Genomic DNA, 16,461 nt, shown 5'->3' on the forward strand with positions numbered 1-16,461 from the left:
ATCCAGAATATCTATAGAAAGAACACATAAAACTTACTAATAAAAAAACAGCTTAGGGGCTTCCCTCACGGTCCAGTGGTTAAGACTCCACGCTCCCAATGCAGGGGGCCCCGGTTCGATCCCTGGTCAGGGAACTAGATCCCGCATGCTGCAACTGAAAATCCCGCGTGCCGCAACTAAAAAAGGTCCCGCACGCTGCAACAAAGACCCCGCATGCGGCAACGAAGATCCTGTGTGCCACAACGAAGACCCAGCGCAGCCAAACAAACAAACATATAAATAAATCAGCTTAACTAAAAAATGGGCAAAAAACTTGAACACTTTTATACGTATAATAGACACATGAAAAATGCTCAGTATCATTAGTCATAAGGAGATGCTCCTTCACACCCACTAAGACGGCTGGCATTAAATAGACAGGTGGCGTCTCGAGTTGCCGAGAGCTGGTGAGAATAAGCAGTGTAAACACTGGGGAAAACGGGATGGCAGCTTCTCATAATGTTGACCATATATCCGTGCTGTGCCCAGCAATTCGGCTCCCAGGTATTTACTCAAGAGAAATGAGAGCGTGCCCACATGCACGAGGATATCTGCAGCATTCTTATTTAAAATAGCCAAAAACTGGAATTAGCTTTAAATGTCTACCAGCAGATGAATGGACGAACAGATTGAGGCAATAACCTATTAACTTACATAGCATACACTTCTAGGGTTTTGAAAATGCTCTAAAACTGGATTATAGTGATAGTTGCACAACTCAGTAAACTTACTAAACATCATTCAGATGTACACTCAAAATGGGTATGTTATATGATATGTAAACTATACCTCAATAAAGTTTTAAAAAATCATGTTAAAAAAAGAAACCCACTGCGGTAGAAGGAACAAATGAGCCTGGGGCCAGGGTCAGGATTTCAGTGTCCTTCCGTAGTTAGACCTAAGTGTGCCTGTGCTTTCCTGGATAAATCTCAGAAATCCCTGCAAATCAGTGGACGCGTGTGGGGGTCATATCAGTCTTTCAGAAATTCTCGAATACCTGGAGTACTTAAATGGCTGTGGTGGTTGTTTTACAGGAAAAACATGCAGAGGAACAAACAGGTAGCCATGGGCAGGAAAAAATTCAACATGGATCCTAAAAAAGTAAGTGGAAAGGCAGCAGCCAGAGCCCATAGTCTGTAAGGTGGCGGTTTCCGCGGTGTCAGCTGGAACCCAGGGGCACTAAGACAGCTTACCTGCCTGTTTGTAGAGTGCAGCTCGTGTGAGCCCTGCTTCCTGCAGAACTTGGAATTACTTAGTAGATACTTCCTCTGTGTCCAGAGCACCCATACCCGTTCTTCCTGCGCCCTTGTCTCCTTTCCGAACCTTCCCGGGGTCTAAGGCACCATTGGCATCTTTGCTGTCTTTCCAGGGGATCCAATTCTTAATAGAGAATGATCTGCTGAAGAACACTTGTGAAGACATCGCCCAGTTCTTGTATAAAGGTGAAGGGCTCAACAAAACGGCCATCGGTGACTACCTGGGGGAGAGGTAAGGCCTCCGGAGACACCTGTGGTAGGTTGGTCAGCAGTTAGTCACCTAGAGAAACAAACTCCATGATGCTCTGAGCTCTGTCCCGAGGGGCGCTGGGGAACAGCAGCTTGGGGGCGGAAGGGCTCCTCCTGCGTTCAGCTAGCAGACCGAGAGCTGCAGGTAGATGGCTGCCTCCCCGCCCCGGCCGCGGAGCCGCAGCGCTCAGCGTGGGAGGCGGCCTGGCTGGGGGTCGGCATGACCTTGGGTTCTCAGCATCAGTGTCTGACTTCTGCTCTCCCCTCCACCCCCGTATCTTTTGTTTCTCTTGCTAGAGATGAGTTTAACATCCAGGTTCTTCATGCGTTTGTGGAGCTACATGAGTTCACTGATCTCAACCTCGTCCAGGCCTTACGGTGAGTGTGTTCACAGCTAGCAACTTCTGGAGCGGGAGGCGGGTCTTTGGTTATGCGTCTGCCCTGTGTGGCATTTTAATGAAATTTACCTTTGGCGGTTATTTGAGTATCTCAAAGCATCTTAAAGGAGAGTAGTCCGTTGGCCTATGATTGAAATGATTGGATGGTTAAAGGGAATTAAATTGAAAGCAAATTTTGCAAAACTGTTCCTCAGGTCTTTCATTTAACATTTTGGAAATGGATGTTTACACTTTGAATCTTTCCCAATTTCGCTTTAGAAAACCTTTAATTTCCTGCCCTGGAATAGGAAGTAGATAGTATGCCCTTCATTTTAGAAGGAAAAAACTCAACATTAATTTTTTTGCTAAATCTATTACCTGTGTCTTTTGAGAAATTGTCATTTGGTATTTTCACTGCCGTTAGTGTAAATAATACCATCTTTTGTGTTGTCATTTAGATTGATGAAAATAATCCAGAATTAAATCTGTTGACCACAGGTCTCTCTTTGACTTAAAGGGATTAGTCTTGAATGCTTTGATAGAAAATCTCTTTTCCTGCTATGTCATCTTTTTTTCTGGAAATTGGAGTTCTTTTAAAATGGGCATTATCTGTATTTCAGTCTTGTGTATCAGTCTGAGGAGGAGAACCATTCTTTTGAATAGGAAAATCTTAATTGTTTTCTAAATACATTCTCTCCGATCGAGAGAATGGTGATGTGCAGTAGTTAGTCTGCATCTGTTCAGAGTTACTGGACAGAAGGCTGAAGTCCCCCACATCACCCTTTGCCACAGAAATCATTCACAGAGAAACAGATTATCTCCCCAAGTCCCATAACTTGCCCTGTCTTCACCTCCTAGGCAGTTCCTGTGGAGCTTCCGGCTGCCGGGAGAGGCCCAGAAGATTGACCGGATGATGGAGGCGTTTGCCCAGCGCTACTGTCAGTGCAACCACGGGGTGTTCCAGTCCACAGGTGAGCGGGGTGGCGGCGGGGGGCGTCCTCTCCTGTGGTTGGCAGTGCCTGTCAGGTTCTTTTCTAGGTACTAGGTCATTTCTAAAACAAAAGGGCTTAGGTTCTTGCCTAAGAACATTGCTTTAAATGGTATTTATAATAGTAAAAGGTTGGAAACTATCCAAATTCTAACAATAAGGTAGTAAGAATGTAAGTTATGGTACCTCTGAATTATGAAGTATGCAACTATTAAAACTCATGTTTTTAAAAAGAGGCTTTATTGACATGGAAAAATGCTAATAAGATTAGCCAAAAAGCAGACTTCAAAACTATGTCTCTGTTTTCATTGTAATTGTGTTACAGTCTGTATCCGTGAGATACATTTGTGATACCTTACACGTAGGCACATTTATGTGAGAAAGCAAAATAAGTTCTTACTAGGTGGTGAGATTATAGGTAGTTTACATCTTCTTTTTTATACGTTGTGCTCTTCTGGTTTTCTATGGTGTATGTGTTCTTCTTTCACAATCTGAAGAAATAAACGTCTTTAAGTCTTGAATGCTTTCTGTTCTTTCCCGTGCCTTGCTCTTTTCAGTGAGCAGTATATAACCTTTCAGTTAGAGCATACCCAAGCGCATGGATTTTGCCCATTCTTTTGAGAGCGCTGCTTTTTTTTTTTTTTTCCGGTACGTGGACCTCTAACTGTTGTGGCCTCTCCCGTTGCGGAGCACAGGCTCCGGACGCGCAGGCTTAGCGGCCATGGCTCACGGGCCTAGCCACTCCGCGGCATGTGCGATCTTCCCGGACCGGGGCACGAACCCGTGTACCCTGCATCGGCAGGCGGACTCCCAACCACTGCGCCACCAGGGAAGCCCTGAGAGCACTGCTTTTTATTCTCTATCTCATCCGGAGTTTCATGTTCTTTCGGGTGGGATGTTTCCGATCGGATTTTGCTTTTCTCTTTTAGACACGTGTTATGTCCTCTCATTTGCCATCATCATGTTGAACACCAGCCTGCATAACCCCAATGTCAAAGACAAGCCCACCGTGGAGAGGTTCATTGCCATGAATCGAGGCATCAACGACGGGGGAGACCTGCCCGAGGAGCTGCTCCGGGTGAGTTTCGCGCTGATTCAAGACTGTGGTCCCGGGCGGTGCTGATGGAGGGGACGGGAGGGACGTGGGATCATCCAGTGTCTACTTGGACCATACACATAATTATGTGAATTTCATTAAGAAATTGGTAGTGAGGCCCAGTGAGGAGTCAGTGGGGGAAAGTGGTTTATAAATCTGAAACTAAAGGCTCGAATGGAAGTCGGGCTGATCTCTTTTCTTTCTTAATTGTCCATTAGGCATCTTATTTCTCTTGTCTCTGTGAGCCCCTAAAGGGAGAGATGTTCTCCATGCCACCAGTGCGTGGCACACAGTGACACTTATTAAATGAATGGTGGGAAAGGGCGGGAGGAGAGGTATTTCTCGGATCAGAGACATGCAGTGTCATCTTTTATCCCAGAATCTGTATGAGAGCATAAAAAACGAACCCTTTAAAATCCCAGAAGATGATGGGAATGACCTTACTCACACTTTCTTCAACCCAGACCGAGAAGGCTGGCTATTGAAGCTCGGTAAGTGATGCCATCTGGGTTAGGGCTTCTAACGCAGAAACTTAGAAAGAACGTGTGTGTGCACGCTCGCCAACCCGAGCCTGCACTGTGGGGAAAAGGGGGTTGGTGCAGGAGGCGCTAAGGAGAGTCTTTGGTATGAATTCGTACTGTTCTAACAAGATCGCCTCCAGAAAGGAAGGAATGCACGGCTAGTGCCCCATGGGACGCACAGAGACTCCTGGGGATAGGCTTGCCCGCATAAATATTGCCTACATGTGTTTGCGCTCCACATTTCCTCTCTGGGGCAGTTCCCGGAGGACCTGGTCCTTTTCCCTTCCCGGACCACCGGGAGGGCGGCCAGCTGTGCCCTTCTCTCTACTTCCCATCACAAGTTTGTATCCGGTGCTCCCGCCTCCCCCACCCCGGTGCATCATCACTTCCTTCTGCATCTGGCTCCCCACAGGCAGCGTGCATGGCAAACCCAAGGCCCTGGCTGCAGCGCAATCCACGGCACTCTTACTCATTCTTGGGCGCTGGTTTTTTTTTCCCCCCTCCTTTCCAATACAAATCAGCCACGTTAATGATTTTGTTCATTCAGAAAAATTAAAAATTATTCCTCTTCCCTCTGCCAAAAGTGAGCTTGTATTGCTGAGATCTGTGGTCATGCCTTGCCACGAAGGTGACAAAGTAACCAAAAGGAAGGTTTTTATACACATTCATATGCACATGTGATTATTTCATTAACCGTTTCAGAATGCAGAGAGAGCCCCCGGACGTAACGATGTTAATTTTTTGGCCACTGAGAGAGTACTTTCCCCTGTTTTCTTCTGCCTTGGCCTTTTGATGTGTGGGTTCCTGCATTATCAGGAGGTGTCATTAGAATGATCCTCCTCTACCATTTCAGCTCCTGGTCCCAGTGAGATTAGAAGTCCTTACGCTCCATGCCATTATTGACACATCTGGGAAGCGCTGAAATGAGATCTTCAATTTCTGACTAGTTCAGATGGCAGTAGGATTTGTATTCCCTTTTAAAAGCATATCCTAAGTCCTCGGGTTTATACATAATGACTTAGTTCATAAATTCTCCTTAAGCACCACCTCACTGGTTGGAGTTTTAAATGTCTCTTGAATTTGTCAACGTTTCATGTATCTTTAAGCCAGGAGAATCTTCGAAGTTAAGGCTCTAAAATTAGTCACCCCAGAGGTGGCCACTCTGCTCTGCATCTTTATTGCCAAGTGGCTAGAGTTAAAAGGGAACCTGCTGGAAAATTTAAAAGTGCATCCAGGTTTGGATTTGCTTCCCCCTCCAGCGAAATTTGTTTAAATGCTAATACTAAGTGTTAGCTTTGACAGCCCAGATAGTAAAATTAGAACAGTACGAAGATTATCTTGGTTCTTACACCAGGATGACATGTAAATTCATGAGGCATCCCATATTTTTTAAAAAGAAAAAAATTTAACTAAATGTGAGACTCGTTTTTAGGTCATTGCATTACTTTTTCCAGACCTTCACCAAACCCTCCTAAACTCTTCACATTGTGTTTTCATTGTAGCACACTTCAAATCACCCCTTCGTATGTGTGTGCCACAGAAGGCAGGCCTTCCAGCCGTCTGCAATTGTGTGTATATGTCCGTGTATGCATATAACCGTAAGACGGTGTATTCTTGTGTATACACATATGTACATGTGTGTTCACAGGCTTGTGTGTGAGCATTTTTACACACACTTTAAAAAGAGGTAGCCATCCGAAGAGAGACATTTAATTTTCCCCAAAGAAATCTTCACTGTCTTTGCTCTGGATTCAGGATATACTAATGAACGTCAGCTTGGTGAGAGCTGATTTGTGGCATCTTTGAGGCCAGGATTTTGGTGGTGCCTCAGATCTTGTCTTTACCAGATGGGATGTGGCAGATGAGGCCAGCCCCTCATTCACACGCCGGACAGTGGCATTTGCCCTGTTACTACTGTCTTTATGTCCCATCCCCACAAGGCAGACATGAATGACTAATACAGTGCACCTTAAGGTTAAGGAGTCGGGTTTAATTTCTTTGTTTTAATTTTCTTTTCTCCCTCATTTGTATGTTTCCATGATTTTGGCTCTCCTTTTCCTTGCCCCAAACTCCAGGAGGTATGTAATCCCCTCAACCTGCTCGCTCGCTCTGCCCAGGCCACTGTAATCGCTGCAGCGTTTTCTTATTTTGTTATTTTTGATTATTTTGTTTCAAATTGCTGGTGGTAGTGTTAATGCTGCTTCTAACTTACCGTACAGTCCCTAGGGAACTGGTCAGGATTGGGGGTCAGGATTGGGAGTGATTTTCATGTTTCCCTTGGAGGGGTAGTGCATAGTACATCCAACAGCTGGGCACACAGATGTGGGACAATTTGAACTTTCCTGAGTGCAGTAGTGCAAGAAAACACACTAAGAGTGGATTTGTAAACGCAGACAAAGTATTCACTGAATTGTCTCTCGGAATTATTGGCCAGGCGTATGCTATATTACTGACTCAAATTGACACTCAGGAACTTCAGAGATTTCTGAAGTGGAGGAGAGGAGGAGGTTGTGATTCCCGCAGCCGTGTGCTCACTCACACGTGCCGTGACCAGAGAAGCAAAGTAGGAAAAGAAGTAAATTAGACAACATAGGACATTTGCCTTTGCATGAAAAAGGGAAATGGTGTTTCTTAAATTCAGAATGAGGCCAGGTAAAGTTAAAAAAGATAAAACCCCCAAATCCCTTCTTGAAGTCCTTCCGTTAAATCTCCTGTGTTTTAGGGGAGGGCATTACAACCTCAGCTCTGTTTTTTATGTTTTGTTTTGTTTTTCTCCCTCCTCTTTTTCAATGAGTCATCGTTCAAACCCCCAAATTGGCCTCATAGTTATGTCGTTGGTATCTGCTCTCCACTTGCTGATTCAGGGAAACATGTTTTCTAGATGAGGAAGTCCTCAGGTGTCTGCTTCAGCCTCACTTGAGCAGAGCCTCAAGGGAAAGAACGGCCCCAACACTGACATTTATGAAACGTTTCCGGGCCTTGTCAGGTGGTTACCACCCAGCTCCGGGGGAGCCAGCGTCTGGCCTTTACATCTACGGAGTAGAGGCCCGCAGGCTGGGAGGTGGTCCTGTGAGTTCCTCAGGGACTGTCCTAGGTGCGCGCATCGGTCTGTCTGCTTGTTTCATGTCTGTTTCCCTTTCAACATGAAATGTGTCCCTGGGACCGCGTGGTGCTTCATGGTAGGGGTCTCGTTAATGCAGCAGGTTGTCGGGAAATGAAATAGCCACGCTTTCATCACCAGGGAGAGGATTTGTCCGGCTTTGCTTTCTGTCCTAGATTTCCTCCCATCTTCTTCCTTGGGACATCTGACCCCTCTTCCACGACCTCCTGAGCCCCAGGTGCCCCGGGGTGGTCCTGTGAGGGGAGCGCACGGCAGTGGGCATGGGTTGAGGTGTCCTGTGTGCTGAGCCCCGTGTGGGGGTGAAGGCCCAAGAGGCAGAAGAGCTGCTTCCTCGGGTTCTGAAAGGGGGAAGGGGGTTTCCTTTTTATAACAAATCGGCTCCAGTTCTAAGTATATTCCTTGTGTTCTTTCTCCTCCTGATTTATTTCGGTTCTGCCCAGCCTTTCCCATTTCCTCACGCATGTCGTATTTCCATCCATGGTTCTCTTGGTTCATGCCCTAGGGCCTTAGGGGCCAGAGGCACGTGCTCACAGAAGCTGACAGTTGCTGTGGGCAGAGAGTCGAGCCGGTCTTCGCTTTGACAGCAGCAGGGATGCGGCTGGGGGCGTAGCGCGTGCTGGCTCAGGACCAAACTCCTTCCGTGAGGTGGTGCCATTGGGAACCTCGGCAATTCATGATGAGCCGCTTAACCTCTCAGAGTTCGGGCATCCGAGCAGAGCCGTGCAAGGGGCCCAAAAGCCCAGCTGTCCTTAAAACTGCTACCGGGACCGACGCTGGACACTTCATTTCCGTGACAGGATTTGCGTTGCTCCAGCAGTCGGATCCTTTGAGGAAACCTGGCGTGATCACACAGCCACGTCCTGGCAGCTGGAGATACTCCCTCTAAACCCTGTGCTCAGCTGTTTGTGGTGAGGGGCAAGCAAGGAAGCGTGACTGGGGTCACTAAATTTACACCCTGTGGTCCTTGTTCTTTATGAGGATTGGAGAAGTGATGTTCTCTGTAGGTTAAGTCAGCAAAAGAGCATATCCTGTCCAGGGCAGTAAGAAGTGTTTATGAAATGCTGTGTGTATCTCACCACATGAAGGCCTTTCATATGGTTCATGTTCAGAAAGCTTTCCCTGGACCCGGTGTAAGTTGAGGAGAAGAAAGTCTTTGCTCATGGTCAGGTTGAGAGCAGGATGTGCCTTCACTCACCGAGGCCATCGTGAAGTTTCTCTTCCTTTGTATCATCTTGGGATAACTTCATGACCCTGGTGTTTCTTCTTATTGAGAAATATTGAGAAGGACTAAGGGAACCTTCAACAGCTCACAGCCACCCGTGAGAGCTCACTTGGCCTGTGGCCTCCTCCTCCAGTTATTTTTGTTTCAAGATTCCGGTGAGAAGTCCAGAATTGAATAGGGACCTCTGCTTACCAGTGGATTCTTCCCTGATCCAGGGATACTGCTTTGTCCCACCCAGGACTCTGGGGGAATTTAGGACACTGGCCCAGAAACCTAAAAAGCCAGTGTAGAAACGCACTACAGTCAGGAAGGTGGGGTAGAAGGTGAAACCGAAGGAACTTGGGTTCCATGTTCCAGGAAAACTGGATTTGATTGTGAGGGGATTAAAATGTCTTACTTCCTGGTTCCTCCTCCTGTCCTATTCTGATAAAACCCTGGGCTGGTGGACCAGCAGTGTAGCGTAGCCAGGGGGCTGGCCCTCTCCCCTCCTCTTGTGTTCGCCCATTTCCACCGCATCCATAGGCTTCTGCTGACGCTTCTCTGGTCCATCACCGTCCCAGCTCCCTCCCCAGCCCGTGCTCTCATCTGCTGTCCTGATGTCATCTCCAGGGGGCCACCCAACTTGCTTGCTCTGCTTGTACCCACAGACTTTCACGCTGTGAAAGGTGCTTCTGTTTTGGCTCTGTGTCTCGTTACTGATGTAAATCTGCCATGATCTCAGTGTCTTCCTGGCGCCCTGCCCCCGCTTCCTCGTCCTGCACCCTCTCTGGGGGCAGAGCTTCGAGCCCCCCGGAGCCTGCGCTGGCTGGTTGACTCCTATCCAACACGCATCTCTCTTTGCTCTGCAGGTGGCAGGGTAAAGACTTGGAAAAGACGCTGGTTCATTCTGACTGACAACTGCCTTTACTACTTTGAATACACGACGGTGAGCGCCTGCTGGTCAGCTGGGACGGGGGTGGACCAGGCCTTGTGTTTAAACAGCTCTAATGAGACAGGGTTGGAGGACGCAGGGGGAGACAGTCAGATTTGTCCTGCTGCATCTTTGGGGCAGGAGGAGAGTTTATGTGAAGTGGAAGGGCTAAGACGAATCTCAAGAGGGGTGCCCGGGTGTGGTGTGGGGTGTCTGGCCACAGGAGCCGTAGCTCAGAGCTGACATCCACTTCTCCATTGGGACACCATGTGCCCGGCCAGGAGACAGTGGCAGACAACATCATACACGGCATTAGAAATGGGTTGTAGAGCCGAGCTAGAAAGAATGAACTTGGACCCATGGCCAAGAGAGAGTTTGTGGCCCCACTGAAAGGGAAACAAAAGTAATTGTGATTCTGTGGTAGCAGAAATACTGAAGCACTTGATTTAGAAGAAACAGCCAAGGGGCAAAATATGTCATAGAGGAAAAGAAAGTGAAACGAAATGGGAGATTACCTGGAGTTTTAAGAAATTGACGTTTACTTAAACTGAAAGTTTTGTTGGTTTTTATTTAGTGGGAATGGAATTACAATACACACAATACTATGAGAATAAAGATTGTACAGAGTCTGTGAGAATAAAGATTGTACAGTAAAACCTCTTCTGAAGCTCCCTCTAGGAGCCCCCAGGAGGCCCAGCAGGTTGGTAGCCTCAGGTTGGATCCCACTCAGACGGGCTCCCCACAGCTGGAGGCCCTCGTTTCTGCCCTGTTTCCTGGTCATCGAAAGAGCAAACCATATACCACTGGCAGCACTGGAATGTGTCTTAAATAAATCAGGGCAGTTGAGATCCTACTGAGAAAACGAAGGTTTAGAAGTATCTTTTATAATAAAGGTAGAGCAAGATGGGATGAGAGTCCTGGCAGTGTTTGTGTGAAGCTTGGTAGGAGCCAGGATGCAGGTCCGTGCCTGGCCCTTTGCAGCTTGGGGGTGAAGCGGGTTTCCACTGTGTTCCGCACTGTGGTTCTTCAGCTTGCAGACGTCGTGCGGATGTGGCTTCTCACATGGGGACTGAGAGTCATGACAGTGTCAGCTCATAATTCAGTCACTCAGCAATTTCCAAGGGAATGCTGACCAGGATTTTGTGTGTTATGGGGGCTAAACTCATGCCTCGTTAAGTTCTGCAACTGGCTTTGCTTTTCTGTTATTAAAATCCTTTCAATTATGAGAGTACTGTATTTCAAATACCCAAAACAGTACAAAGATAGATTTTTTTTTCACCCCCCAAAGTACCACTGTGAACAGCTTGGTAAATTTCTTTCTGTTTTGCCCCTGTCCCCCCACCCCATGTATTAACTGTTTTTTCTAGACTGGTGACATCTTTAAAATCTTGTTTAAATCTTTTTCACTGGTCTCTGGGTTAATATGAACCATGTGCGGGGCATCTAAACAACGCACCCCTAAGTCCCGGGACAGTCTCAGTGGTAATGCAGTGAGATTCTAGAATCTTGTGGTTCTTCATGACGCTGACCATGGTGGCGTTACCTGAATTCAGTCTAGCAGCACACCAGCATTTTATCAGACAGTGGGAATCCAGAGAAAACGTTTCTGAAGATGCTGAGGGGGGAGCCTCAGGGTTAAGATGGTAGGTGGAGATAACCACACAGAAATTACCTGACAAAGAGGAAAACTCTAGTAGAAAGAAGTGGGGACATAGCATCCGGATAAGGAAAGGGCAGAACTCATTCACTGCGCTTCACAGTAGGCAGCAGGGGCCGCGGCGCAGCCTGGAGCCAGCAGAAGGCCCCTTGCTGCGTGGCCAGGCACAACCAGCCCCAGACCTCCCCGTGCCCAAGTCTGGGAGAAGTAAACCGAGTAGGAGTTCTTCCCTCCTCCCCCTTTGGATGGAGGAGTGGTGAGGTCTGCTGGAGGGTAGTAACCGGGAACGAGAAAAATGGAAAAACAGGACTCACTTTCTGCGATATCAGTGAAAGCTCCGGGTGTGTGTTCATGTAAGAAGACTGTCCGTGGGGGGCGTGCGGTGAGCATCAGCTCCAAGAGATGCCGGACACCGGCACCCCAGGGGAGAGTTGGGGCTCGGGGTGTCTGAGGGGGGCGCTCCCTCCACTCGCTTCTCTCCTGAGACTCTGGAAGTGGGCCAGAACACCAATAGCTGGCTCTCCAGTAGTTTCAGACTTAAATGAGAACCAAAACTATATATTAAGAATATGACTATGTAATTGTAGAATTATAACTTATTTATTAACACATAAGTTAAAACTTTAAGGACTGATTAGCTAGAAATGTAATCACTATCCTAAAAGAAAGGCTTGAGACAGTCATAGAGATTGTGTCTGAAAGACAAGCATTAAAACAATTAAGGGTAGGGCTTCCCTGGTGGCGCAGTGGTTGAGAGTCCGCCTGCCGATGCAGGGGACATGGGTTCGTGCCCCGGTCTGGGAGGATCCCACATGCCGCGGAGTGGCTGGGCCCGTGAGCCATGGCTGCTGGGCCTGTGCGTCCGGAGCCTGTGCTCCGCAGCGGGAGAGGCCACAACAGTGAGAGGCCTGCGTACCGCAAAAAAAAAAAAAAACAAAAACAAGGGCCAGCGAACAGGTGCGGAGGACAGATGAGGATGATCCCAATACCAGAATGACTGGGACCTGCAAATGCAAAGACAAGTTATGAGATTATTTCCCTAAAAAGGAGAAACAAACCTGATCTGCAAATCAAAAGAGTGCATATGGTATTTTAGGAACATCTGTCCTAGGAAGCTTGGTGCCAAGGCATAGCCCGGTTAAACTGTTGAACTTGGAACAAAGTCTTTGGCCATTGGTTGTCTGGACATCAGGGAGAAGAGGTGAAGGCTGATGGCCCAGCAGGTGTGGGGGTGGCCTTTGCTGAGATGGGAAGTCCTGGAGGAGGGCCAGTGGGTGTGAGGGGACGCAGGGCTCTGTTCTGGACAGGAGTTTAGATGCTTTGGGGTCCAGGTGGAGTTGCAGTGTCTCTTTGAGGATCCTACAGTCTGGAGGGGGGAGGTGAGGCTGGAGATAGTGAGAAGGTGGTGACACACGACACGACTATAGTCCAGGCGTTGCGGGCACAGAACAGGGGCACCTCGGGCGAGACTTGAGCTTCCTAGGGTTGCTGACACTGGAACTGAGGTTTGAAGGATGAGTAGGCGGGCCAGACAAAGAAGCAGGATAATTTTTGTGTGAAAGGGCCTTACATGTTCCCCACTGGAGGGCCACCCACAGCTCTTGTCACACTCACTCTTTCAGAACGTCTGTGGAAGCTCCTCCTCCAAAGGCTTTTCGGTCTTAGGGATTCATATGTGGTATGTTGACAACACCCACACATTTCTTGACCCTATTCTTGTTTTTAAAGCTGCTCTGTGGGACTTCATGTCGTGGAGGAGTCACAGCAGCTGGGCTGAGTTGCCGTGAGGAAGGTAACAGGACATGCGTTCATAAACTGAGCAGTTAGGTCTTCTCTCTCCAATTCTTCTGCAGGATAAGGAGCCCCGTGGAATTATCCCATTAGAGAACCTGAGTATCCGGGAGGTGGAAGACTCCAAAAAACCAGTGAGTATTTTTTGGTGAGATGTTTTGGGGGGACAGAAGGGATGGGCATAGCAGCTGTTTGATACAGGAAGAAGTTGCAGAGGTTTACAGTTGACCCTTGGACAACAAGGTTGGGGCTGTGTGGGTCCCCTGACACGTGGACTGTTCTCAGTGGTAACTCCTATGGTAGAGTGCCGTCTGTGCTTGGCTAAGTCCGCGGCTGCTGAGGCACTGCTGTACGGACGGAGGCCGACTGTCGGTCATACGAGGACGCTTAATTGCGCGGAAGGCCAGCACCACCCCCACCCCCGCCTTACTCAGGGGTCAGCTGTACTTGAGAAAAACCCCGAAAGTACTCATATGATTTAATTTAAGTTAGCCTAACTTTTAAAATTATCTTTACAGTTCAAGCCAAAGGTGAGACTAAATAACCTCTTTCATTCTGTCCATCAGCTTTAGTGTCATTTATTGAATATCACATGAGGTATAGAATTGTCCTTCCTTAAAAGGCATCAAGCTCTCACGATTGGACCACTTATTTTATGATCTTCAGATCGCTTATAAATATTTTTCCTCTGTTTTGGAATATCGTATTGCTGGCTTGGCTTTAAAAGGCATTAAGTTACCTGCAGTTCGCTCCCTATCTTCTATATATTAGGAGTAGAGCTAACGTGTATCATCTGCTCGATATCTTTGCTAATAAAACCTATTTATATACAATCTACATTCTCCAGAATTCCACTTCTAGGCTTCTCTTTTCCAAAGGAAAACATATGTTGGCTATATTTTATGAAGGTGAGAATAAAGAAATAAATTAACTTTTTTTTTTTTTGGAAATAAAAATTTACTTTTTGGGAACTTAACTTTTTTCTTGGTCAGCAGCTTTCTTAGATCTTTGTCACTCTCTCCCTCTCTTTCTTAATTCTCAGAACTGCTTTGAGCTTTACATCCCCGACAATAAAGACCAAGTGATTAAGGCCTGTAAGACAGAGGCTGACGGGCGAGTGGTGGAGGGGAACCACACGGTGTACCGCATCTCAGCCCCAACACCTGAGGAGAAGGAAGACTGGATCAAGTGCATCAAGTAGGTGGCAGGTGAAGCTGGCGACCTCGCCTCTCAGATAGTGACGCTCCAGCTGTCCCGTGGGCTGCCCATCCCACCTCTGCGCCCTGTGTGCTGAATCATTAGCGAGTAGTTTGACTGTGATTCCCCGGTGACTTTTCCCTGGGTGTCTGGATTCTTGACCATTGAGCGTTTTTAAGAGTGCGCCTCACATCTAGGCTTCCCAAGTGCAGCTCATGGCCCCAAAGAGGGGACAGGTGGGCAGGCTTATGGGCATAGGTGCCACTGGCCAGACTGGCCTTTTCACGTCTTAGGAAGTGGGTTTCGTCTTCATGGTGGCAGCTCAGCGGGGATTGTAACCGTTCCCTTTTATAATTTCTTAGTCCTGTGAGGCACTGTTGTCCCATTTACAGATGGGCAGACTGAGGCCCATAGAGGGTAAGTAATGAATGCTTGTCAAAGTCACGTGGCCGTGATCCGGGGTTGCGAGGCAGAGCCTCATACTCCCTGCTGAGCTGTGAGGAAGTGGCGGTTCTGGGGTAAGGGAGGTGTACACAGATCCTGGGGTCCAGGGCTCCTCCTGGCCCTCGCTGCACCTGTTTCACGGGGGAGGTGTCCTGCCCCGGCAGCTCCTCCTCCCCACAGCTTCTGTGAACCCTGCCCCGCCCGCCATCACACCCACTGCCCATCACCACACCTGTCTTGCCCCTGGGAGTGCATCCTCGCTCTCCCCGCCAGTGCTGCGCCCATCAGACATGGCCCAGCCGTTTCCTTAGGGTGTCCCCATTACTGAGCCTCGAGGCTTCCCCTGGAGACTAGTGAGGCCGCACTGACCGGCGCCCAAGGCCCTGCGGGTCCTGCGTCGCCCCGAGTGACGGGCCTTCTCCCACCGGGGCCGCGGCCTGCTCCTGAGGGGCTGGGCACGCTCTAGTTTTTGTGGTGTTTTTGGCACCTCTACTAAAACAAGTGTAGTGTTTGGGCCAGGGTTAAATAGTGAATAAATGGCTGAAAGGGGGCGAGGTGATGTGGGGGAAGGAGCAGGTCGTTTTTTCCCACACAAAGAGCCTCTGAAAGTTGTGCGGTTCAGATGGGCGGGACAGGAGAGCACAGGTTCAGAGTCAGGCCAGCCCGTGCAGAGTTCCCGCTCTGACTCTCGGTGTCGCCTGCCCTCCTCCCAGACCCTCAGCTTGCTCACCACACAGCAGTGAGAGGTGGGGCTCCCTGAGGACTCCCGGGGACGGTGCCGCCCCCTTCTGGGTGATGGTGTTAAGGCACAAGGCCGTTCTGAGGGTGAGACAGATGGTGCAGCGCCGTGCTCAGCACGCCGCCTGGACTCAGGTAGCCCCGGACGATGACGGCTGTCGGAAGTGTGGTGTCATCCGAGGCCGTCCCACGTGCCGTGGAGCCCATGAGGCACCGCAGCGTTTCTGGCGTCACCACCAATAAGGAGGCTCAGGGGTCCTCTGTGCTGGACGCACCCTGAGGTCTGTGTGGAGGAGTAGCGGCGCCTTGGGGACCTGTGGCCACGGAGAGCTCCTTACCCATGTCCCCGTACCCTTTTTTTTACCACATGTTTTTTAAAAAATACTTGACTCTTTAATCCTTATGAAATGTATTTTTTGCATGTGGTTTGAAGTAAAGGATGTAACCTTATTTTCTCAAGTGAGTGGCCGATTGTCCTGATACCGTTTATTAATCCATTTTGTCCAGTCTGAAGCGCCCTCTAGTGTGGACCAACTTCCTGTGTGTGCACGGTGACCGTGTCTCTGTGTCTCTGGGTCCGTGTGCTGTCCTGCATGATCGTTAGGGCATCAGAGCGTGTGTTGACAGGGGATTGTGTGTAGCCTCCCCCAACTCGTTGTTCTTTCAAAAAGGCTCTGTCTGCAGGTGTACATTCTGCCTTTCATGTCATTGTACTTCGGTAGCCTGAGAACCCGAGCCCTTCTTACGGTCATGCTTGGAATGGTTCAGTCCCTCCATCGAGGTGAATGCAGAGCCTCCTCGGGGGTGGATCCCGGGGTCTGCCCGGAGCTGGCCTCATCTCCTTGTGCGAGTTGC

The 16,461-nt window shown here is 48.7% G+C and overlaps 1 protein-coding gene and 1 non-coding gene across 5 annotated transcripts in view; both read left to right on the forward strand.

The window, feature by feature from the left end:
* The window catches only part of CYTH1 (cytohesin 1), a 92,726-nt gene that overhangs the window by 59,631 nt on the left and 16,634 nt on the right, over positions 1-16,461 (forward strand). For 2 of the 4 annotated variants that reach the window (XM_033848601.2, XM_073798252.1), the window contains exons 4-12: positions 1,074-1,140; positions 1,409-1,527; positions 1,842-1,922; positions 2,780-2,892; positions 3,839-3,987; positions 4,385-4,497; positions 9,716-9,794; positions 13,290-13,361; positions 14,270-14,424. In XM_033848601.2, the coding sequence (XP_033704492.1) occupies positions 1,074-1,140; positions 1,409-1,527; positions 1,842-1,922; positions 2,780-2,892; positions 3,839-3,987; positions 4,385-4,497; positions 9,716-9,794; positions 13,290-13,361; positions 14,270-14,424 (948 nt within the window). The remainder of the gene's footprint in view (positions 1-1,073; positions 1,141-1,408; positions 1,528-1,841; positions 1,923-2,779; positions 2,893-3,838; positions 3,988-4,384; positions 4,498-9,715; positions 9,795-13,289; positions 13,362-14,269; positions 14,425-16,461) is intronic. The other 2 variants (XM_033848600.2, XM_033848603.2) reach the window with 1 other exon arrangement.
* Positions 5,813-5,916, forward strand: LOC117309838 (U6 spliceosomal RNA). Its single transcript, XR_004524128.1, has one exon. It is a non-coding gene; the product is annotated as a U6 spliceosomal RNA (small nuclear RNA).

The sequence above is a fragment of the Tursiops truncatus genome, chromosome 20, assembly GCF_011762595.2.
Source record: "Tursiops truncatus isolate mTurTru1 chromosome 20, mTurTru1.mat.Y, whole genome shotgun sequence".
Taxonomy (NCBI): domain Eukaryota; kingdom Metazoa; phylum Chordata; class Mammalia; order Artiodactyla; family Delphinidae; genus Tursiops; species Tursiops truncatus.